Source organism: Oenanthe melanoleuca, chromosome 20 (genome assembly GCF_029582105.1).
Source record: "Oenanthe melanoleuca isolate GR-GAL-2019-014 chromosome 20, OMel1.0, whole genome shotgun sequence".
Lineage (NCBI taxonomy): Eukaryota > Metazoa > Chordata > Aves > Passeriformes > Muscicapidae > Oenanthe > Oenanthe melanoleuca.
Window position 1 is genome coordinate 218,457 of NC_079353.1, and position 24,665 is coordinate 243,121.

Sequence of the window (24,665 nt, forward strand, 5' to 3'; positions counted from 1 at the left end):
GTCAAAGACTACCTTGAAAGATCAAGAAAAAGATTCCTTAGGAAATGGTATGCTGTTGTTGTCCCCAAACACAACAGATTTGCAGGTTATTTCCCAAGCTTCCAGCCAAACAAAGGGCAGAGGATTATCTGGCAGGCAATGGTTCACAGCACAGGTTTAGATTAATAACATTTCTGGCCAACCTATGTTGATTTTGAGCACTAGATATAGCATAGTGTTGGTTTCTTTGGTAACTATAAACCAAATGAGAATCATGAATACTGAAATAATTTAATTCTAATACTAAACCTCAGTTCAAAATTCCTTCCTGTGTAACATTCTCAACTTTCTAAAACCAGTCCGTCTGCTTCAGCTGTTTCCATTAAGCAACTTATCCACGAGTTATTTGTAGTCCAAAGGAGTAACTCACAAATCTTAACGTGGAATTCAAAAATTCTAATGGCTGTCCAGGACTTGTAATTAGAAGCTCTGTCCTGCATGCTGCCACAATTTACTGTGAAACCCTTGACGAGTCATTCAGTCCTCTCTTATCTTCACCAATTTATCTGTGCCTTATTTTGGTAAATGGAAGATCACACTGTGTTACCCACATAAGGATCCTGCAGGGCTAAACGTGTGATTAAGAAATACTCAGATCCTAACACATTTGAGTCATCTATGTGCTTCAAAGAAACAAAGCAAATACATTCTACAGAACTCCTGAAGGAAAGGCTCTCATCCTATCACTTACCAATAACATTCAAGTCTCCCAGTAATGCCAAAACTCTTATCAGTTTACAGAAATAGCTTATTACCAGGAACTGCAGAAGACAGCCATCTTCTATTAGCTGCCTTTAAAGGAAACAGCTTTTAAAAGGATGGTTTGTAACTTTTCTAAGTATTGAAACTTCTTAGGTTTCAAAATATGAATGTGAGGTCCTACCTCAGCAGAAGACTCTCGTCGAACTGACTTCACCACAATTGCTTTGTTCTTTTCTTCTATGTCAAATCCATAGTCATCCTCTTCTGGTAAAATCTTAAACAGAGCACAATATTTACACATATTTGTGCTTCATAAATATGGAGTTCACAGAAAAGGTGAAGACTCAAAATGAGAAATGAGACCTTTCCGTACAAACCAGAGCTGATCTGGACTTTTGTATTAAGATGGAAAAGGTACTACCAGATCATTTCACCTACATAACATGAGCCATAAAATTTAATCTTAGCTATTTCTGCATTAAGCCCTTAATGTACACCAAAGCAGATTTTCCAGAGCTACTAGGTATGATCTGCAGTCTTCAAGAAGTGAAGAAATCTATTCCCACTCTTGAGAGTTTGTTCCAATAGTTAATCAACTCTTAGAAATCTCATTTGGTTTTAACTCCTAGGCCTTCATCCTTCAATAGAGCTTTCACTTTTAGATTACAGAATTCATCATTATTCAGTATTTTCCATTGGTGAATGTACTACAGATTCAGTATAGTCATTTGTTTATTTTTTAGAATACATCCCACCTACCTGATAATGAATGATCTGCTTCTCAGCCATCAGCTTCAGACAAATTGCAGATCCCAGGCCTACCTGTTATAGATCTAACTACACACTACATAATTGTAATTAATACAGCCCTTCTGTGGCTGCACACACCTGGATGATGAATGCCTTGTCACCTCCTTCCCAGCCTGTCCTCTTGGGATCAGAAATCCCTAAAGGAAGAGCTCCTTAGTGGCCTTCTTCCCAGACGTGTTTGAAATCCATGACTTTAATTCTCTAGCTACAACAGACTGTGGTACACCAGCACAATGAAAAACAGAGGGAAAGCTCTTCTTTGCTCTCTCTGCTGAAATCTTGCAGAGTTGAGCAACTACTGCCACACTTTACTGAGTATAGGAAATGTGGGATACCGTGGAGGAATCCCAGGAGTTATCAAAGGCCTGAGAAGTTGATGACCTTTTGAGTTCCAGTTCAGACCTACAAGTCAGCACAAGAGTTTTGAGAATGCTACAGAAAAGGTACACAGGCATCATCTTTACAAATCCTTGAGAATGTTTCTCTTTTGAGTCTTTTGGGACTCCATCATCACACGTGCAATCAAACCTCTCACCCAACTGTGATCGTGGCCAATCTCTACAGGAAACTCTCCTTTGTCTGATACCCAGATCCAAGCAGCCAGCTCTGATTTGTGATGTGGTCAGTTTGGGATAACAAGCAGAGGTGCTGACCACAAGTTCACAGCACACTAATGTACCCAAATCACAATGCCTGGAGTCAGGCCAAAATCCAAATTTCCTTCAACTATGCAAAGAATGTTGCCTATTTTTTCAGTCTGTCAAGATTTATGTCCTTCAATGAGAAATAATTGTGCAAATAATTAAATACTAGATCTTGTTTGAATCATGTTTTCCAGACCAAAAGCATTTTGTTCCTTGGCAATTTTAACAAGTATTTGCCAAGGTTTCTGTTGTTTTCTGTTTCCAAAGGCAAACTCTCCTGTAATAGAACAAACTTAGATGAAGTGGGTGGGGAAACCTACTCACTAAACAGCTAGGATTTCACAGCAGTAGGAAAATGTATTTCAAAATAGTGCTGAGGAAACTCCAAAAAACCTCCTGTGCTGGGATCAGAGGATGGGAAGGAATAATGCCCTGTCATCAGTGTGGAGGCAAGCAGTGAAGTTCCACAGATAGCAAAGCCCCAGGATTACAGCTGCTCGTAATTGCTAAGCACAGCATAAAGCAGAAGTCAGGCACAATTATTTGGTGGATAAGTGTAATGAATTCACTGTATTGCTTTTGCAGGGTCTTCATAAGTCACTTCACTCAAGGGACTGTTAATCTATGCATGCAAATGAAAGCAGCTCATGACTTAAGCATGACTACTACACATTTGACACAAATCTGTGCCCTCTAAGTAGGAAATTTTTCCTCAGCATTTGCTCTTCATTTGTTTTCTGTATGAGAAGGGAATGCATTTTGACAGAGCGACTGATGCACTTCGGAACTACAAGAGCAGCACTTGTATGGCTTAGAGAATGATGCCCGGAAATACCTGTGCTCCTATCAGTCTTTTAACTTGCATCTGAATTTACATATAAGCATGTCTGAATTCAAACTGTGCTTAAACTTGATGGCAGATCTCTTCCAAAAGAGTAGAGCCCATTACTTTTTTCCTCCACCATATCAACACTGTGGTACCTGCTAAAACATCTCCAGCTCCCTTTTACTCTTGCAAGGGCTTCCTGGGAATAGAAAGGGCTTGAGCTTTGCACTGGGAACAGGTGAGAAGTTCCATGCACTTGCACCTGTGTGAACTGTACATCCAAAACTGCAGGCCCAGAAATGGGCCTGCAATGTCAGAATTTCCCCTGCTCCCAGTGTAAGTTATGCTGTCTGCCTAACTAAAAAGTCAGAGCTACAGAAGTTGAGATACACAGCAAAGCAGACCAAGAATTAGTAGCATTTACTAATTTACTAATTAGTAGCATTTACTAAATGAAGAAAAACCTAGCTAGGTGTGCAACTCCCAATTTTAATTCTACTCTCTCATTATTCTCCTCTACTATAAAACAATACTTTTTCAGAAGAAACGTCAAGGTTTACATTAACATATTTCTTACCAGAAGATTCTTTCCCAGGATGTTTTCCACGAGCTTGAAGTCATTACGTAATTGTTTGGTCTTGGAACTGGTGCCCTCCATCTCCTCATCAGCATAAAAGCGGAAATATAAGGATTCATCCTTAAATTCACTTTTCTCCAGGACTGGAAATGATATATATGAAATAAATACATGCATTTACATGGAGAAAAAAAGAGAGAAACAGAGAAGAAAGTTAAAGGAAACTGTAAATATTTCCCCAATCTTTACAGAATACAGATCAGATGTGTCTCTATCAGTCAGTTCCTCAGCTCTGTATTTTTAAGCTAATTCTGTATTTTAGGACAATAATTTTCTTCACAATGTATAGTAGCTCATGACATGATGTGACCTCTCTGGCATGCAGAATTTATATAAAATGTGAAAGATCCTCTTTGAAGGAAAGTGCTGTTCAAAACCTCACGCTCCTTTCCTACATCCAAATGAATACTGTGAAACTATAAAAGGGGCAAAGAGGGGTAAAAGGGCTCTTTAAAAGTATGTAAGTATCCACACAGACTAAGGCTCAACCTTAAAAAAAACTGAGCAGGAAGTGAGATCTACAAAATTCTAGAAGGCACGAAAAAGTTCTCTGCCAGTTTTTCAAATACAAGACCTGAGGGCTTCAAATAAAACCAGCAAGTGATGAGCAACTCCTCCATCCAACATGTACTTATGGAAAGGTCTTCCTTAACAAAGGATGCAATAAATGCCAGAAGTTTGCATGGGCTCACAAAAGACCAAACTATTTTTAAAAGATTCCAACTGTTCTTACATTGTTATTAATTTCTGCAAGTTCTCCATTAGTTATTTACAATTATCTGCCCTCAGAAACACTATTCAAAATACAGAGAGTAAATGTTATTTATCTATGACTAAAACAGAATGTTTCATTTGACAAACTATGTTTACACTTAGGACTTGTATATTCTATTTCATACTGATACAGATGTGATTTGTTTACTTCCCCTGTTTGAGGATGGATGATGTCTAACTTGGCAATTTGGATTGTCTAAGTTTTTAGATTTGGATGCTTGAGCACTGAGGATTATGTTTGTTATCCAAGAGGCAAAAATTAGCCAATTTTACATAACATCTGTTATTTTTTGGTGATATTTCAGGACAGTACTTCACTCATGCATTGCTCAGATGGCTCTGGAAGAGATGCAGTGAAGGAATATGCTCCTTCTAGCTGGTATAATCCCTTCAGTGCTTCCCATAACTATCAGCAAGTGTACCCCTGGGAAGGCAGCAGCCTTAGCCATGAACTGGCTTGGGGACTGTGCTCTAGAAGGACTGGCAGGAACACCTGCAAATCGTGTATAGAACGTATGGAAAGCCTAGGAAAACCCATCTGACTGACGTAAGAGCTCATTTCATTGGCTGGGGGAAGCAAATTAATGCATTACCATGATGCATGAAGCCGTTATTGCAGAGTCCCACACCCAGTGCAACAGCTTCCTCCCGAGTCTGACAGTCTCCCTAGAAACAAGAGAAGAATGTTACACCTCAGACTGTTTTCTGAGATAAATTATTCCCCCTTCCCCCTGACATAGCTTGAGGTTCTGAAATTAGCAGGATGATCTATGTAGGGAACAATTAAAACAGGTATCCCACTGCCCAAACATAGGTTGTTACTCCAGACACCATCTCGCCCTCCTACAGGAACCAGGGGAACAGGGACCAGCACTGAGGTAAGATACCACATTATCTCAATGTGAAGACATTTTATTTGAAATCAGAGTATTTGACTTCAAGACCCATTAGTCACAGACAATAAAACTCCTTCTTTGAAGCTGAGAGATCCCATCCATATTCAGCTCAAGGGAGAAAAAGCTAAGCATGTGAACTCCAAGGGTCAGACAGGTTAAAACTACAGTGGCAGTTTGCTTACACAGGAGATTACAAAGGCTTCAGTTTCTCATGACCTGGAGCCTTGAGTGTAGTCATTCAAAACAGCTATCAAAGGTGACTTGCAAATTTACAGACTTCCCTGAAACAGCAGCCTTGAGCTTCACATCTACAACTCAGTTAAATACAAGAAAAGCCTAGTTTTCTCCATGTATCTGCTAATTTTCAGTCACAAGTAAAGACTTTACAAAAGGGGGTTGAATTTTTAGGCAAGTAAGCTTTAAATAGTGCTGGTAAAAATCAGAAGGCACTACTGGTCTTATAAAGATTGTTAACACTGGTCCCTTGATGTGAGGTGAGCAAAGGGACAGGGGAATCTGGTGTCTGCTATCCCGTGACAGCAGCTGCTCAGCTTATTTCAGCATGGAGGGCACCTGCTGCTTTGGCAACAGAAGCAATTTCAGTGTATTATTTTCAGTCCTATTTACTGAGAAGCTGTATCCTCCACAAGTATTACACCTTTCCTCCCCTCCATCTGAAGAACTAGATACCCGAAAGCTCTCACAGCAGCTGCAGGGTAGTGAGCTGACTTTGTTTTAAGCAATCAAGCACCCTCTGATCTTGGCAGCAGAACATCAGTTCTTCAAATACTGCTAAGGAGAGCAGTACTTATTTGCAGAGATTTGTAGTTTTGTCAAGATTCATAGAGATTTGCCAAGCAAATGCTGGCAAAGCCCAACACCAATATGGTGTATCAGCATTATTTAAATACAGGATAAAAAAGGATCAGCTTTGGCCAATCCACAGCACTACTAGCTTTTGTTAACGAGGCTGAGAGCAGAAAAGGCACAACATTTACAAATTAAGAACTAAATACTATTGTCTTGGTAGAAAAGGGATCAAGGTGGTTCTGAAAGAATTGCATGACTGTGTAATCATATAAGGAAAGTCAAGAAAATAGCTTAAAGAAACCAGAAGTTTAGTTTTTATTATAAACTAATTTCAGGTCTTCAGAAGTCTTCTCTTATTTCCAACATCCTGTCATGAGACAATGCTCAATGCTCACACTGTTTTATTTTATGGGATAAACAGGTAGTTTATTTTACACAGACTGGGATTTAAAAATCCCATTTATTCTTTAAACTGTAAATACTGGAGAAGAAATACCTTCTAATGTTACCATCTTAAACCTTGAGCAGTCTATGTTTGTTCTAGGCAACAAAACCTTTGCATAGGAAGAGTCTAAACCAGACTTGGCTACTCCTGATGACGTTACCTTGGCCTCAAAACATTCCCCTAGAATCTCTAGCATCTCTAATTAGAAAATAGAGCTTAAATTCTTTCAGCTCACTAAGTACTTCTAAATGCTATGTAGGTATTTGTCCAACTACAATAAAGACAATAATGAAAATCTTCAGAAAATAGAGCTGTTTACAACCATCAATCTTGAAAAAACATGTCTCAACCTTTTCATGCAGAAACTAGATACACTAGTTTTGACGTGATAACTTAGGTTTATTCCATACAACCTCTCCATTTGAGTCATCAGAATTACAGAAACAGTTTACAATCAGTACCAAAGTAAAGAAGCATGTCCAGAGTGCATTACTATTACTCTTATTACTACTGCCACCATTAAATTATTATTGCTGTCTAGTTTTGGTAATGATGCGATGTCTAAAGCCCTAATCATGGTGGCTGGCTGCTTTGGGATGTGTAAACCCAGCAATTAAGATGGTCTCAGACCAAGACTGTTAATAAGCTCCCTTGGAGGAGGAAAGAAAGCACATGCACACAGGTAAGAGCAGTAGCCAAACCACTTTTAAATTTTCCACTGGTATATTGAAAAAGGAAAGTTTTAGGATTATGAAGTGCTTCTTAGCAAAGAGAGTATCCTAAACTTTTCTTACCTGTGCAATAAGCCAGTCCACTAGTTTACTCGCAGGGATTACTGATTTGTACGTCTTTAGGTGGTAGTCACGGTCTCTAATTAAAAAAGAGAATGCAGAGCAAATCAGGACTAAAAGGTATACACTCCTTTTATACTCTAAATCTACATATACTATTGTGACCTACTACTAACAAGCAGTCATCCTTTCTCTCTAGAAAGTTTTAAACTTTTCTAGCAGCTTTAATTAGGAAGATACTTCAGATCAACACAAAGCAGTGTTATTTAAAATTTCTCTAGATGTTGTTTCAAGCCATCTTCAGGGAGCTCACATTCCCACCAGAAGATTCTTTTCACAGATGTCCTAAGCTGCTGCCGTAACTCAGGTTAGAATACTGCCACCAGCAGTTGCACTAAAAATCACACTCTTCTGGCTGGAAATCTTCCAAAATCCATTGATGTCCAGCTTACATCTTTTGGCTCAGCACCAGTCCCATCTATAAGCTTCAATAATTCTTCTCTAGTGTTTACCTATTGATGCATTCACAGACAAGGACTCTACACATTCCCTCTGTGCCTCCTTTTCGTCAAGCTCATGGAATTAGGCAGCTTGTACTCTATCTTGTCAAGACATTTTCCATACCTGTTCAGATTTTACTTCCTTTAGTAAAATCTCCCATAGTAGCCAGACACAAATGGAATACACAGTATCCTTTTATGGAATTAGATTATTTCATTCATTGTAAATAAAAAGGGTTGTGTTTAGTTCTTGTAACACCACTGACACCAGCTCACACCCAGCCCTTGCAGAGAGCAGCACTGCTCCTGAAAGAAGGAAAAGGAACCCTATTATAACTTGATGCTTTTTGCAGTTTTCTTCCATTTTTCTTCTCAAAGCCATGGAGATAATTGATGGCTTTAGCCTTTTGTGAAATATTTCAAAAGAATTTTGATACAAATATAAGATGACTATGTGGCTCAGGACATTGGGCTCTAACACCTTTCACGTCCAAGGTCACTGGATTAAATCCAGCCTGGAAGAGGAAAAAAACATTTTAAAGCTGTTTACTGGCCCATGTGAAACAAGTTTCACGGTCTTGATCCAGTTCCTAGTTCCACATCACAAAAGCCACTACCACCATTAATTTGCATTAATTGGCTCCCTCTCTTTGAGAGTCTCAGTAGAGAGGCCAAATGCTGAATGGGCTATGAAGAATTCATTCCTCTCTCACCCTTGGGGTGGTCCTTGTATCTGAAGCTTGAGCTGCACTGGCATGACTGTGGAAGGAAGCACAGCCACTGAGGCTGTTTCGTAGTCCAGCTGGATCCACGAGGCAGGTCAAGACAAGACTTTATTCTTCAGTTCTGTCAAATCAGCCTCTCTCATTAGCACAACACTATCTGATACTGCCTTTTTCCTAAAAATCGAATATCCAAACATCATCTAAAATCCATCCTACCTAACCCTGTTCCTTTTACTAATCATCCATAGATACAAATATGTTGTGACTGGGTGTTGTAAATAAATGCAGCAGAAATGTTTGTGTGTTTTCAGAATGCAGGGTGTGAGAAATTAGAAAGAGAAGTCAGACTTTCAGAGCTTGCAAAAAAACCCAACAAAACATGACAGCATTTCCAGAAATGTGTGTCCTCAGAAAAAAAGCTTTCCTCATAGTGCTTATACAGTTTTCAGCTTGTCTTCCAGTAATGCACTAAACCCAGCACAAATCCCTAAGAGTTTTCTGGGCAGTTTTTTCTTCTTACACTTTTATCTTGGGAAAACACACTTTTTAAATGTCAGCCCAATAAAGGAAAAAAATTAAAATACTGAGCACTAATGAGTAGGGGGTTCCAGATGAGAAGTATCTCCCAAAACTTTCCTAGAGATGCTGACAGTATTGAATAAGCTGCCATCAATCTTGGTCCAAGGCCCAGTCTTTCCCTGCTTGCAGGTCAGTGCTGGTCAGGATCAATGTTAGTTCACTCTCTTTTCTCCCCATTTCAATCTACCCTGAACAGGAGCAGAACACAGAACATTATCCAGAACCATGAATTTTAGGTGAATAATCAAATATAGAAGTGGGACCATTGAAATTTTGGCAGAACCTTGCTGCCTCACAGAAATTAGAGGAATATTCTTCACAGGGTCTAGCCCAACGATGCACTGACATATTATCCATCACATACATAAGTGGGAACAAGTCCTCTCACCTCATAACTTCCCAGAAGTACATCAGAGAAACATTCAGAATTTCCAAAATGCTTTACTTTTTATACTTCAATCCCCAAAGTAGCATGATTTGTTTCCAGTGGTGAATGTAATCTTGCCCTCCAAGTACGAGGGTGTCAGATTTTACTTGAGGAAAAATATAAAGGCAAATACTACTGGAAACTCCAAGGTTTCCAGGCAATAAAATAGAATTGTATCTCAAGGTTGTCAACAACACAACACAACAACACAATTTTGAATTTGTGATTCCTCCAGATCCCTGTGGCACATGTACCTGCTATTCCAAGCAGCTTTGCCAGTTTTCTAGAAGGAAGGTTGTGCCAAAAAGGCAGCATGAATGAAGGGATCAGCAATCCTAAGATGCCAGATAAAGCACAGCACAAAGCAAAGGGCTTTGCCCAATGAACTTGGCAAAAGTTAGCTTCCTCAGCCTAAGGTGAGGCTTGTCAGAGGCAAAATGTCATGCTAAGAAGACATAAAACAACAACAGCCTGAGAGATTTTTTCTAGAATGGCTATAAAAGGAAGGATGAGTATGAAAGAGAATGGCAGGAAGAAGAGCCTAAACATACTGAGAATTTAGTCCATTCACAATGATCCTAAAACTTCTGAGAGTCTGGTACCTTGCACTGATTATACAGTTTGTGTTAACAATGCTGCTAGCACAGATCTATCCTAATATGAGAAGACTCTCCAGCTGGGAAGTTACTACAAAAACAGCACATTGACAAAGCACACAACACCACAAGATGGACCAGTGGAAGTTATTTTGTACTTGTTGATTCCTTAAAGCATTAGGGTAGATCCACTTCAGTTTGTGGAAACCCTCAGGTCAGGGACATTTTTTGAGCTTCACATCCCATCATGTCTACTCTGCATATGAATTGCCATCTTCAGGGGTGAAATGTGTACATGCAAATACACTTGTGCATCTAGAGAAGCATTCTGTCTGTCACTGGCAGCATCACAGAATTTTGGAATCATGGAATTTTCTGCTCTCTCCACACCTTTGGGGCTAAGTGAAACCTGTGCCTTGGAGAACACTTATTCTGGGAGAAAAACTCACAGGTATGATGATGCAAATTTATGACTTATGAATGGTAATTGTCATTGCAGCTCCTTCTAGCATGACAGTGGCATCTCTCAATGAAAATTCAGTTGCACAACTCACGAACAAGAGGCCAGTTTTGTTGAATTCGGGAATCCAGTCATCTCTACTAGAGGCTTTTTCTATCTCATCAGTTTTTTATTTGTAAAAAAATAAATTCTCCTAAGCAAAAATGCCCTAATCTTTCATCATAAATACCTAAACAGAACAATAACAGAGTTCAGGGTAGTTTCCATTATAGGCCAGAAATGTTCATCTGATGTCACAGTTCAATAAAGAACATCTGAAAATCATCTCCTGGGCTCTGGGAAGAGAGTCACCTAGCACTCGCAGACTATCTGAATCCTTCAGCAGTTATTTATACAGAACCAGGTTCTTAAGATTCCACACAAAACTCCCAGAGCTTCTTCAAATTACAGCTTCAGCTTTTATTCTGCTTCAGACTGGCTTTGTTTGTTTAGGGAGCTCTGAATGACAAAATCCTAGCACCACACTGGAATCTGTTTACATCACTTCAGCATCTGTTGGCATTTTCTGTAACTCAAATAATACAGCAACTACAATCCCCACCACATGATGTGCCTTAAATCAGAGTCACTGTAGCCATACCCAGCTGCTCACTCTCCTTGAATCCCCGGTTCCAACATCCTTTAGCAGCAGCACTACAGATCTAAGCTGTGGAGATGGAAGAGCAGTAAAAGAGCCAAGAAAATTCAGAAAATTATTGTTTATAGAAGAAACAAGAAAGATTTCAATAGTAACACCATCCTTTTAACAAAGCCAGATAATAAATCCAGGGGGATCACGAAGAGGAACTTACTTTACCACTGGAGTATACAGGCAGTGCAGCCGGCAGTACAGCCTTACCCCCTGAAGAACAGGAGATGCAGAGTGTTAGCAACTTTTCCTTTTCAAAGAAACACTGACTAGCTGATGTTAACAAAACCTGGACACTGTTGTCTCTACTCAGCCGGAATCTTCTATTGATTAATATTAATATTCAGTTCTTTTAGCCTCTCTGTCAAACATACTTTCCTCTTTCCCGGCTTCCAACAGCCAGAGAAATCTGTTTTTACCTCTAATCACCTCCATTCCAACACTTTCTCCATTAATCCTTCCTCATAATTAACCCATTAACCAATGTCCATAAGAAAAAAAAATCAAATTTATTAAAAGGCATGTGGACAAATATGGGACCAACAGAATTCATTTGACAGACAGTTATTAGGAACAATTAAATATTGATCTCTTCTATCTCCCTGAACCATCATGCTCAGATTTTCAGCAGACATGCTACCTCCTACTGTTTTAACTTGTGTTACTCTGTTGGGACTGCAATCAGCAGTCTTGGGTGCAGCCACAACTGAGCTGCTGCTCATTGCTCTGCCTCCTCTCCCTGACACGGAGTCTCATGGCATTGGGATGGAGGCTCAGTAGAACACAGATCCACAGCAAAGGCAACCTCCCACACTACAGGGCAGTGATACTTGGAGGGAGAGCAAATCACAAAGTTCCAACAGACCTTGGACACGATGTCTTCCAATTCACTTCTCGGCTTGTACGTTCCATCATCGTAGCGAAATCTGTACATCACCTGTTCATTCTTAAACTGGTGCTTATCTGAAACTAAAAATCAGCTTGATAATTAAAATTGTCTTTTGTCCCCACCATGTTCTACATAGGCCAGTTGGTAAAAACTGAATTTTTAAAATTTTACTTCAGGTTCAGTTTATGCAAGGCTTTGGCAATAGTCCTAGTGAAGGGAATTGGGAACATCTGACCTTTCTCGATGAGTTTTCAACGAAGTGTTGCAAATTCCCACAACAGTTATCACAGCACTTACAGACATTTTTGCAGTTGCCCAAAACTCTGCAGCTCCAAAACCAGAAGCATGTTGCTGGCAGAACTACAACTGTCAGAGTTATTCTTCTATCATGGTTCTTATAGTTACCAAAGAGTTCCTTCTAAAAATTAGAGTGTTTTTTTTTTTTTTCATCCAGAAAAGCAATTCCCCAACAGAGCAGTTAAAATCTATTGGGTAATGCTATCTGCTGATGGGCTTTAAAGAGGATACAAAAGATGTTTCAATGTGATCAAGTGCCTTTCAAAAGAAGCATTGGCCAAAATCAGAAAATACTTTAAAAACATACCCAGATTCAGATTTATCCAATGCATCAGACTGGAAGATGGTTGCAGTCTACATCCAATTACATGTAGGTTTATCCAATCTCTATTCTAAGGCAAACTATTTCCATGGAAGGGGAGAACCATTTCCATGGAGGTGGGGAACCCTTATCCTGAAGATGGCAATTCAGTAACTAGTAGAAATTATTTGTTTCACTGAGTAGTAAATAAGTGACAATTTTAAATATAAAAGTGTCAAGAACTGAGCAAATAAAAATTAAGTAATAGAGTATCTTGCAGATTTTACAGTATGTAGCAGAGAAATGCCATTATTCCCACCCTGATTTAGTAGAAATGCAGGTAGCACTGACAATGTTCAAACAAGCATCCTTCAGTCATGCAGCACTTTTGTACACACTGTGCTACATCCTAGAACACCTTGTCACAACACTGCCAGGTCATCAGCCAGGTGACAGGAAGAAATATGGTTCCTCACTATTTTAAAGAAAGATGTTCTTGCCAAATGAGCTTCAAGCACAACAAACTCCATCATCTCTTTCTTTTGCGACAGGCAATGACCCATCACTTGTGCCCCAGTCTAAAAGAGCACTGCTCCACTCTTCTCTGGATTGCTGGTGTCTCATGTGCAATTCTGTATTTATGGACTGCAACACATGTTCAAACACACACAGTACAAAGGAATATGCACCTCCAACTAAGATGCTGCAGAGAAATCAAGCAATTGCAGACACGAACACTTTCTGGACACCAAACAAGTTCTCTTTTCACGGCATAAGTCTGCCGACTAATTAATCCCAAAAATCACTACACATTTTGAGGATTTCATGGATATGGCAGAGAAAGTATTTGAACATATGTGAGCAGCTTCAGTAAGTTTTACACCCTCATTTCCAGGGCATTAGTGAAATCTGATATCTTTTCATGGCATGGCACACTCACCATGATGAATGATTCCATTTTCCAATAGTGCCTGTCCTAGGTTGACCCCTTCCTCTGGTTTGCTTATCTCTCCAATCTCAGTGAGCCAGGAGACAAACTCGCTGCAAAGGGGAGCAGAACACACACAATTAGCTCTGAGTGGCAGCAGGCACCTGCCTGTGAGTCATCAGCCAAACACAGGAGACACTCCTTGAAGCAAGTGTGAGAGCTGTTGCAAGCAATGGTACCTCTAGCTAGTGCCTTCATTTCCTAAATTCCTGGAGGAAATGCTCTGCAGAAGATTTAGGCTCCCCCCATCACTGCCCTCAGCTCACAGACAGTGTACACACAGAAGGAAAGATGACCTGGCTGCATCATTAAGGACGATGCAAATCCTTGTCCTACGGAGCAATCCAGACATCCACGGGGGAAAAGATTAGCAAGCAAGACTAACTGAAGACCTCAAAGCAAGTTCAACAGTAGGGTATTCTCCCTTCCCAGCTACTTCTTCCCAAGTTACCTATCCAAGTGGTGTTCATGATTTGACTTAATTACACATGCTCATCTTCCTTCACTGGATCTGATTTCTGTCCCCAGCCCCATGGCGTAATTGGATTGGCTTTAATGGAATCACAGCTGGACTCAGGATAGAAGACTCAACCTACTGAATTGAAGCACAGAGCAGTAACAGGTAGCATGAGTCCCACTGACAGGTTAATTTAAGGTCATTTTCTGGAGGAGGTGCCTGGCAGATTACATACATCAAGCTTCTAATTTATACACAGAAGACGCTAAGTGTCATCAGCTGCTCATGCAGCACAAAACAAAACCTCTCTGTTGAGAGGCAGAGCTGCACATATAGGCAGAATAAAGGACAAAAAAATTGATAGATATGTAGGATCTATTAATTAATTAGAAACAGGAAATCCAAAAAGGATAGCAAGCCTGATGAATCCAGCTCTGTCAGAGCCCCAAGGGACTGAGCTGTTTGCCAGGTTAACTAGCAATTATGCCAGAAATGTGTTACAGTCCTGGAGAAGAACAAAAGGAATATATGAAAGTAAAGCAACTTATGGGAAATGTGTTCAATAAAACACTTAGGTGCTTGCCAATGTGCAGAAGGTTGCTGCTTTACAAGACCAGTATCCATGTCTCCACCTGTGGGCTTTAACTGAAATATTTTTAGTCTCTCTGTATTTATCAGCACTGACTGATCTAAGCCAGTGGATCTAGGAATTATTTGTATTTTGCCTTTAGAATAACAAAACAGCTTCAGGTTGTTGGTTTGCTGAGGGGCTGCTTTGTAGATGTCATAGTGCAGAAAAAGCAGCAGCTATTCAACTATGCCAGGATATTCCCATGGAAACCAGTAGGGTTTCATGAAGCCCCTAAAGCCAGAGTAGTGATGAGTCAGGCTGTCTCCTAAGGAAAGTTCTTTTCCCAGTGATTCTGAACTGTTTCTGTAAGGCAGGCCCAGTGTGCAGGACCCTGCTACCAGGGACTGCAGCCAGGGCAGCACCCCAGGGAAAACCCCAGCTGCTCTGGAGCTCCCCATCAAGAGCAACGGGTCTACGGCACTTTAAAGCACTTAAATGGTAGCCCAAAACTTCAGTGGAAGCTACCCTGTTACCTTTCCTGCTTCTTTTATTTGGATCTGTCTCTGGAGTTTATGTGGATTGCAAACAGAAGGTTGACATGGTGAGCTGAAATAGGAAAATAACTGAATGCTACCCTCACAGCTCTGGAGCTTCCCAACCATGAGATGATTTGCTTAAAAGCTGCTTTAAGATTTCTACAGCATTTGATCTGAAGGCATTATAAGCCCTGAAAAGGGCACGATCCAAAAATATTCCAAGAGGTTCTTAAGGAATATGATAGACTGTTTCTAAAAAGTCATCAACTCAAAGAGTGGATGGCAAAGCTTAATTTGTTTCCTCATCTTGTCTGAATCAGTTCTCCAGGATAATTGAGAGCATCCTCACTTCCCTGCCAGAGTGCTGCCATGCTCAGCTCTCATCTGACATCCAGGCCACGACGTCATCTCCCAGCTACACTTTGGAAACTAAGGGATTTGGAACAACTGTGCTTCTACACAAGCAATACACAGGAAAATCCAACCCCTCCAGGACTGTACAATCTGATCAGATGTGGTTGAACACCTCCAGAGGTTAGCAGATGCTCTCTCTTACACACTCAAGGTTTTGCAGTACTGAAAAGAAGCACAGCCAGCATATCATTTACACACAGTGACACCAACACACATCTTTCCAACTGTACCACCAGTTACTTGCCTAAATGCCACAAAGAGTGATCAGGAAAACAGATTGCCACCCAAGCCAGTCAGATGCTGAAGTTAAGTTCAATGAACAGCCTTATAAATAAATGCATGTGGTATCTCTGAAAATACTAGGATCATGCTGTTTTCCCCCAAAAAACATTTTTTCTCTTGAATTATGAGATGTTATCTGATATTCACATTCCAAGAGAAAAAATATTTTTGTGGCCTTGGTATTGCTCTCAGCTGCTTTTAACAAAAAAAACACTAAATGCATCTCAGCACAGTTATCAGTGAGCTCCTTAGCCAGGAGTATCTGCAAAAATAAACAGATCACAGCCAATATGCGTTGTTCAGGGAAAGCCCTGGGAATGATCCAAAATCTGCCAGGCACGACTGGAATGCACAAGTTGCACTCAGCTGAGTTTCCCAGGACTATACCAACAAGTGAATGCAGAAAAGGCATCAGAAGAGTTATGTGGTGTGTGATCAGCTACAACATTAGGAGCAATAATCCTTTTGTCAGAGATCAGGATACCTGCAGGTATCTGAGTTTGGGCTCAGTTAGCCATTAGCAAAGTCAAGTCCTCACTACTAGACTGTCAGGTGGCTGTCGAGCAAACTGAGGGCATTGAGCAGGACAGACTGTAAGAAAACAGACATTTCAAAAGGAAAAGCAGTAGTAGGAAATCCTGGATAAGACTTGAAACTAAGCATAGTATCAGGGTACCCACAACAGGCTCATACATAACAGCACTGGAAGAATGTTAAGTTTCTGGCCTGGTACTTCTTTTTGCACGGAAAATAGGAACTACCATTATCAGATCTAAAAGCTTTCAGTTTTAATCAAGATCAGCTGGGTGGGAGGAGGGGGAAGAGGATGTGTGCGAAGAAGAAAAAAGCAACTACTTCTGCAATATCAAGGATTTTTTTTTTTCTAGCTGAAGTATCACTAATCTATGCTACCAGCCCGCCTTCTGTTGGGCAGAAAGACATTTCCAGCCCTGAGCACTGGCAGTGCTGCTGCAAACTGTTCTTACAGAGACCAGAAAGGGAAGGGGAAATGAATGCACAGTCCAGGTTAGGCCACCAACAGCCTGAGCCTGTAAGAGTTGAAGGTTGTTTTCTTACTCCTTTTGCCAGTCTGAAGCAGCTGTATGACTCACTGTAAAACAGAGTGAGCTGTCACACTATTCTGCCTGCGTATAGTGTGAAACAAAAATCAATGATTCTTTTTAATACATCACTACTAATTTCTAGTAGTGGGGCTCATGGTCTTTTTAATTAAGCTGTATTTGATCTGTGTCACAATGCCATCCCCAGAAATTCTGGAGTCCATCAATTGGCATGAAAGACCTTTCCAATTCAAATGCCACTTACTTGCCAAGAAAGCACTTGGGAACAGTACTTAATTTTCTTCTCCTATCTTTGATAAGATTCACTTTCTTGCTCATCATCATTTGGTACAGCTTCTCTCCTTTCTCTGCAATCATGACATATGCATCCCTCTCCATTCCCAGTTTCAGACCTGGAATACAAAGCAGAAAATCCTTCAGATCTTTAACATCAAATAAAATGTTTGCTTGAAGTCAAAAGCTGAGGCCAAATAGCAAAAAATGGTAGAAACACAAAAATCGATCGACTTATTTTCCATTTAAGGGGGAAATTAGGTAATGTTTTTATTTGAGTACAAAACTGTCATTGGTAAGTTTAGCACCACCAAGATGCAGCTTTTGTTCTCCATTTTAAAAAGCAGCTTTAAACATATGGTTATATCATATCACACAAAACAGAATGGCTTACAAAACATGAAGAAAATCCAAAGCAAGATGAACATGGGTCAGGGCAATCCCAAGCACAAATACAGAATGGGAGAACAGACTGAGAGAAGGTCTGGAGAGAAACACGGGGGCAGCAGGAGGAAGAAAAGCTGAATGTGACCCAGCCACACACTATTTACTAATACTAAGCTAAAAATAGTGTTTGACAATCATATTATCCAGTAAATTAAAGAAATACTGCATGACTTAAAGAATGACTGATAATTGAATATAAAGAACATTTCACGTTCACTTTGTGAAAGTTCTCAAGTCCACAGTTCATGCCAACTTGAAAGTTGCTACAGGCAGGGGGATGATCTCTGAAAACTGCAGGTGTCTCTGTTATAACTATCTTCATAATTGGCATTTTCTGGCCCACTTCTCCTCAGATATGCAAACTGCTTTAGGAGGACAGCATTTCCAAAAGCTGTTTTGATGCTGTACATGCTTTATGTCTTCCAGCCTGAACACATCATTTTCTGGGTATGCTACTCTAAGACTTGCAAATCTGGGCAACTCTGGAGTCCAAAAGAGAGACAGATTCTAGACATCTCCAAGACTAGCTTGAGAACAGGAAGCCTGAAGTGGTCCTGTACTTCCATGCCTAATTTTAGCAGAGACCGACATTAGGCAGAATTTAAGTGATCGGTTAAGACTAGGGAAAAGAAGTGTGATTTTTTGGGAAGAGAAGCTCATCCTAACTTGATGGTAAGATACTGCAATGAATCAAGGACCTTCTGAGACCTCAGAGCTATTTCCTAGCTTTTGGAAAACATTAAGGACAAATTTAAATTCTGCCCATGGAGTAAAATGTGCAACCTTTTCCCTTTCTCTCAATTACGCATATCTGCATATACATTTGTCCTGCAAGTTCATTCAGTGCAGTACAAAATACATCATCCACTTACTCTCTCTCTGCTCCCTTTCCTTGATGATAGCATCCAGCCACTTCTGCTTATCTTCGGCAGTCTTGGCCATACAGACAAACCACTTGTTTTTGGCTGTGTTGTGAATCTTCCAGCCATTTGTCACCGTGTAGCCATTGCTGTGGTAATCTGCTGCAAAAGACCAAAGCACAAAGCACACAGTGAGCAGGAAGCCTGCTCCTTTAACCAAACAGTGTAGGACACTTTCAGCAAAATCATCCTCTTTGAAGACCTTGATTCCTGAGGTGTTCCTCACCGAATGCCCATGCAACCAGCTGTATTTCCCACTAGAAGTGCAAGCATCACCAGGCTGTTCAAACGGACTGAATGCTTCAGTCCTAAGAGTGACACCTGCTGATTCCACCTCAGAAGAAGAACTAAAGTCTTTTAAATACAAGTCCATCAGCAAAAGAGTCTATGATGTTTGTTCAGGTTATTTGTTCTGAATTTTCTGGGGACACGCTATCTTCCTGAACTGGAAGGATTTTTGTCCCCATGACACAGAAACTCTTTGTGTTGACTTTGTGTTTAAAGGAGATCATACTAATTCCTGACTTATTACAATAGGGGCAGCAGTGGTGAGGCCTTTATGGATGGAATCAGAAACCCACCCGGTCTTCCTGCCTGTGTCAGGATACAGGAGTCATAACAGAACTGCCATTCTCATGTTTTCCTCATGGTCACACTTAGTTTGGATACTAAGACTAGTATTTAGAAGCATTCTAAATGAGAAGAAGATCCAGAAATTCTGTTCTTTTAGCTGTAGTGGCTTAAGATGTTAAAAAAAAGGATGGAAGGAAGACAGAAGTATCTTTTATTAAATTAACTTGTATTAGGACAAAAAACAGACAAGTTTTGGGAACACATGCTCTTAATAAGGTCATTTCAGAAGGAAGGACTAGTACCTGAAAGCATTCCCAATCTTTCAACTACATAAGTTGGTCCAATAATGAAGGCACTACAGGTTCCATAGATTGCTTCAGATTTCACTAAAGGAGATGGATGAGTACTTTTGCACCACCTTCTGACTTGCAGTGTTTGTAAAAGACAGCATTTCGTCACTTACCTGTTCCATCTTCCACATTCTCTACCTCCATGACTTCTGTATTTATTCGGCCCCTGAAGATATAGAGGGACCCGTTGATTGACTTTGTTCTTTTAGACGCTTTTTTCCCAGTAACTCTGCAATTAGGATGAAGACTGTTAGCAACACATTAGCAATCGGTCTAACAGATATATGAATAAATCAATGGCTATTAAAGGAGGATTGCAATATAGTAACTGGTGGTATTTGACCACCCCTCTGACATGAAGTAATTGGAACACTCATTCAGATTTCCAAGATAGGTGTGTACCAGTGTTAGAACAGCAATAACAAGCTTGTTTTGCCAGATGCTGTGAAGAGATGGGTGGCTTCAAGGTTTACGTTCTCCATGACTGGCTGAAATACATGTTATGAACAGCACATGGCCTCGGGGTGACAGCTGCAGCATCCCCTGACAACATCACCTCGACTCCTCTACTCTCTAAAGCTGTGATCAATGTGTGGTGTTCACCAAGCTCCACGTGTCAAACGAATGAAGAGGCCAGTGGCACACAGCCTGCCACATGTGTTACACGTTGTTGTAGGGGAAATCCTGCTAGGGCAATCTTGCACCCAAGTTTACATCCTTCTCCATAAGCTTTACAGAACCTCTCTTGAATCCAAAGCACAGCACTTTTCATTACTACTTTCTGATTTTTATGGCTAAAATAGGTTTAAAACTATCCAAGTGACACCTGTTGTGCTTTACCCTCCAAGAATAATCCTGCTATGCAAGACAAAACACAACTGGTCAAATGGTCATTAAGAGGTGGCAGGTGTCCAAACTCCAGTCAGTGAAGGTTCTGATGTGACAATTTTCCAGTACCTCATAAGATTCAAAAAATATTGCAGTAAAAATCAGCTAGGGAAAAAATTTCTTGTCAAAGTGAAGTGCCTATAATAAACTGAGGTGAGATAAGAATCACCAAAAAAAAATATTATGCTTTTTAGTGGAAATCAGATCCTCGACATCCCATCAGTTCGAGTTGTCAGACAAAGGTAAACAATCCCAATCCCCTGAGAAATCCAAGTGCTACAGCAGCCTCCTCCAAAATCAGGCCAACCTACAGAGTTTGGAGAGGAGCTTGGTAGTCTCCTGTAAAAAAGAAAGTTCTGCTTAAAGGGCACTAGCACATTTTGTTTTCTAAATCTTAGTGTTCCAGGAAAACTGCCTGGCCAGCACTGGAGTTAGGCTAACCTCAACTACAAACAGGCTAGAAAAACAGTTTCTAAGAGCTCTGAAGAAGTAAAAGATTAGTATCAAATTAACTGGGAGTTTTTAAAGGAACAGTTTCTGTTAAAAAAACACTCAAATTTCTGAACTCTGTTTCACACAGAATTTTGAACTTTGATAAATCTGGTAAAGGGTCCAAGTTAAGTGTTTCCTCTCCTTTGTGTCATTTCAGAGTCAGAATGCTTCAGGCAGACGACATTTTAGGTCTTTTAGATGTAATGGTGTAATACTTTTTTTTTTTTAATTTAAACATTTATTTGAATTTTAAATGTAGATATCACCTAGTAATTTGTATTTAGGTTGTACAGGTTCGGCATTATACACACTAAAAAGTCTGAACATTACTGAAATTAGTTTTCACAGCTTAATGGTTCCAAAATTTTCATTGTTTCCCTGGGGGAGGGGAGGAGGAAAAAAAAAGAAAAAAAAAAAAAAAAAAGACCCAAATTTTGAGAAATGTGAGAATTCTTTGGAGAGAACACTGGTTTTACAGAATTTCTAATTGGGTTGGCTGTTCTATTTGGCCATCACCAGTCAGGAAGTATAACTTGAAGCAGGGGGACTGGATTACAGGAAAGAGAGGATGAGGAGAAGGCAGTGCAGAGAATTAAATACTGTATAATTGCTGCAGAAGAAAGTTGCCTTCCACTCTGCCAGTGCTTTTAATTACAAGCAGCAGGTGTTAATAACACTTAAGGTTTATTAGGTGGAATGATAAAAAAAAGAAAACAAAAAAAACAAAAAAAACAACAGGATAAGAAAGGAAGAAAACAAACAGAGCACATGGGCTGTAAATACTGACAGCAACAGCCAAATCTTCATCTTTTTCTCACTCCCCTGGATCCTGTATCTATTTTATATTTGCTTAGTCTTCTTTCCCCTATCTTTTTATCATTTTCACATCATCCTCTTATGCTTAGCATAACTTCACAATGTAAGTTGGCACCTTCACATAATTCCTGGAGACGCAGCTGCCCTTGGAAGCTTTTTGTCTGTAAGAACTCACCCTGAGCTTTTGCTGCACTGTTTTAACTCCTTTTTGGACTGCACACTTCTCAGAAGGGCACTCCTATTCTGCCTGGAATATTTATCCTACCACATAGTCATTTCTCTCTCCTATTGCCTAAGTGATAGAAATAGTCAAGAACAAAGGAAAGTTCCACCTGTGACAGCCCTACAGAGCAACAGAGAATACAGTGAATGATCAGTATTGATCACAGCTTCCACTTACAAATCTTCTGAATGGTAAAACTGAAAATACACAGAGGCTCACCTGGATTTCCTCTTGCAATAGACCAGGAGATTATCAAATAGAAAGAACATTCTCTCCTGGATGTTTCCTGCTGAGATTTTTAACAAAGTCCCTTGCAGCAAGAGCTGTGTGCAAATATCTGTCAGATTTGACCCCTAAAACATAAAATAGAGAGATTAACTTTCCTTTATGAGTGCTCAATGAATGTCTTGTACTAACATGCTCTTATTTATCTGCCATTAAACTGTAAAAAAACTGATGCACTCATAAGGATTTCACCCAGATCTATTTGCCTTTCAAGTGAGATCTGCCCATTAGAAATGCCAGCTCCATTCTAGCTCTAACACCTTCCTTTCTTTCATAAGTCGCTTGTTCTGCTACAATTTAGCACCAACCTGCACACACAAAATAAACACTAAACTTTAAACTCCTCAGAGTGATTCTGCCCACACCTTCAAGAGTGTTTACATGTCATGAAAGAAATAGAAATAAATCCCTGAACACAGCATAAGTCATTAAACTGTCATTAAATGCTTGCTGGTCCTGCATCCTACCTCCCATCCTTCAATGTGGGACTGCAACTGTTCAAGGGCTTCCAGTTTCTCCATCTGTCTCTTGGTCTCATTGATATTTGTACAGACTGTCTTCATTGCCTGAAGTGCATTCTGGACAGCTGGGTGATCAGGGTGCTTAGAGGGAGTCCTCTTAGCTAATTCCTTCAACAAAAAGACAAAACATGGAAACTGAGAAGTGGTTCATGGAAAGGTATGAGCATTAGCAAGCAATCCTGAAGGAAAATGCAAGAACTATTGTAAAATTAAAGAGGATTTCGGAGTATTTTACTGCAGATGCTGTTCTCTATTCTTCATCTGCACAGGTTTAATAGGAATGCTGTTAAATAAATAAGGCAATTGCTCCTGGTAAATATGCTACGTTAAAAGAGCTCAAGACAGGTATGTTTTGCTGGGTCAGACGTGTTTGTTTTCTGTGTTTAGAAGGCTGGGGCATGTGTCCTGACATAGAGACAAACAACACCTCTGCTCTTAAGGAATCTTGCAAGAGTCTCTGCTTCACGTGTGTCAAAGCACAACCCAGTTAAGCCCCGTCCACCAAAAAATAGCAGAAGCAAAACTCAGAACCTGACAATATTAATGATTTTGGCAAAGGGGCAACCACTGTCAACTCACAATTAATAATTTTTTTAGACCAGTATTATTTCACAGTCAGTCACAACTGAATAAGAATACATTAAAGAAATCTAAAATATGGTGATTTTACCTTAATATATAATATGGTGTTGAAGACTGAAATACTTAATTTTCTCACTACCTTTTGCCTCAATATGTTATTTGGTTGTTTAAAAGTCCTGTGCTGCTGAAGAGACACAAGAATGAGTTTGGATACAGCCAGAGCCTGCCCAGCACCATGACTGGATGGAACTCAATTGCTCCCATGCATCTGTGGTTTACAGAGTAACAGATGCACAGCAAAAGGAGGTTCGCTGCTGCAAATGTCAGGTGATATCAAAATGAAATTCCCCATGGAAGTCTTTACTCCACTTTTGCTGATAGTGAGGCCAAGAAAAGTAAATGCTCAAAAAGAAGACAGGTGTTATACTTTGGCGACACTAGCTTCTGCTCCATGACTGCATCACAAATGACTCTCACTAAAAATCAGTGAAGTTCTGTAGTTCCAGTGTCACCCATACTGTGCGGGAAACAGGAACGTACACACTAGCACTGTCTGAACATCCCACTCAGAAATATCCCCAGCATCCAGAGAAACACCTCTTCATCCACAGCAGTGAGCAGCATGCTGCCCATGCCAGCTGCAGCCCAGAGCAGGGGAGGAGGCTGCCAGGGCAGGGAGCTGCAGCCTGGGCTGCCATTCGCCCCTCAGCCCTGCCTGAAGCCATCCAAGGCAAGGCTGTGCTCCCTGACACTGCCATTCCCAAAAGAGCAGAGCTGGGCACTTCTGAGACACGGCAGGAGAGCTCTGGCTACTCACTTCTTCAGTGACACATCCAGGATGTGTCAACTCGAGGAGCATTTGACAGCACTTTCAAAGGCAGCACTTGGGCAAGCCTTGTCTTCCAAAAAGCCCACAGCCACTGCTGCTGGAACTGCTATTTCTGCACTGCACCTTGTGTGCTCAGAGAGACAGGAAATGAGGCTGCTGCCACTTGCAGAAAACTACTTCTTGCCAAGAGTTTCTTAAAATAATTAATAAAAGACATTTTTCTTTCTTTTTTTTTTAAGAAGTCTCTGACATCCTTCCCCATATCTGCCCTTGTCACAAATGAAAAAAAGAGCTCCTTAC

The 24,665-nt window shown here is 40.3% G+C and overlaps 1 protein-coding gene across 4 annotated transcripts in view; it reads right to left on the minus strand.

Moving 5' to 3' along the window:
• Nucleotides 1-24,665, minus strand: part of PREX1 (phosphatidylinositol-3,4,5-trisphosphate dependent Rac exchange factor 1) — a 116,693-nt gene that overhangs the window by 26,678 nt on the left and 65,350 nt on the right. For 3 of the 4 annotated variants that reach the window (XM_056507749.1, XM_056507748.1, XM_056507751.1), the window contains exons 6-17: nucleotides 22,901-23,062; nucleotides 22,368-22,501; nucleotides 19,843-19,958; nucleotides 18,759-18,908; nucleotides 17,411-17,558; nucleotides 13,777-13,877; nucleotides 12,215-12,318; nucleotides 11,513-11,562; nucleotides 7,378-7,453; nucleotides 5,026-5,098; nucleotides 3,599-3,741; nucleotides 923-1,015 (exon numbers count right to left, since the gene is read on the minus strand). In XM_056507749.1, the coding sequence (XP_056363724.1) occupies nucleotides 923-1,015; nucleotides 3,599-3,741; nucleotides 5,026-5,098; nucleotides 7,378-7,453; nucleotides 11,513-11,562; nucleotides 12,215-12,318; nucleotides 13,777-13,877; nucleotides 17,411-17,558; nucleotides 18,759-18,908; nucleotides 19,843-19,958; nucleotides 22,368-22,501; nucleotides 22,901-23,062 (1,350 nt within the window). The remainder of the gene's footprint in view (nucleotides 1-922; nucleotides 1,016-3,598; nucleotides 3,742-5,025; nucleotides 5,099-7,377; nucleotides 7,454-11,512; nucleotides 11,563-12,214; nucleotides 12,319-13,776; nucleotides 13,878-17,410; nucleotides 17,559-18,758; nucleotides 18,909-19,842; nucleotides 19,959-22,367; nucleotides 22,502-22,900; nucleotides 23,063-24,665) is intronic. The other variant, XM_056507750.1, reaches the window with a different exon arrangement.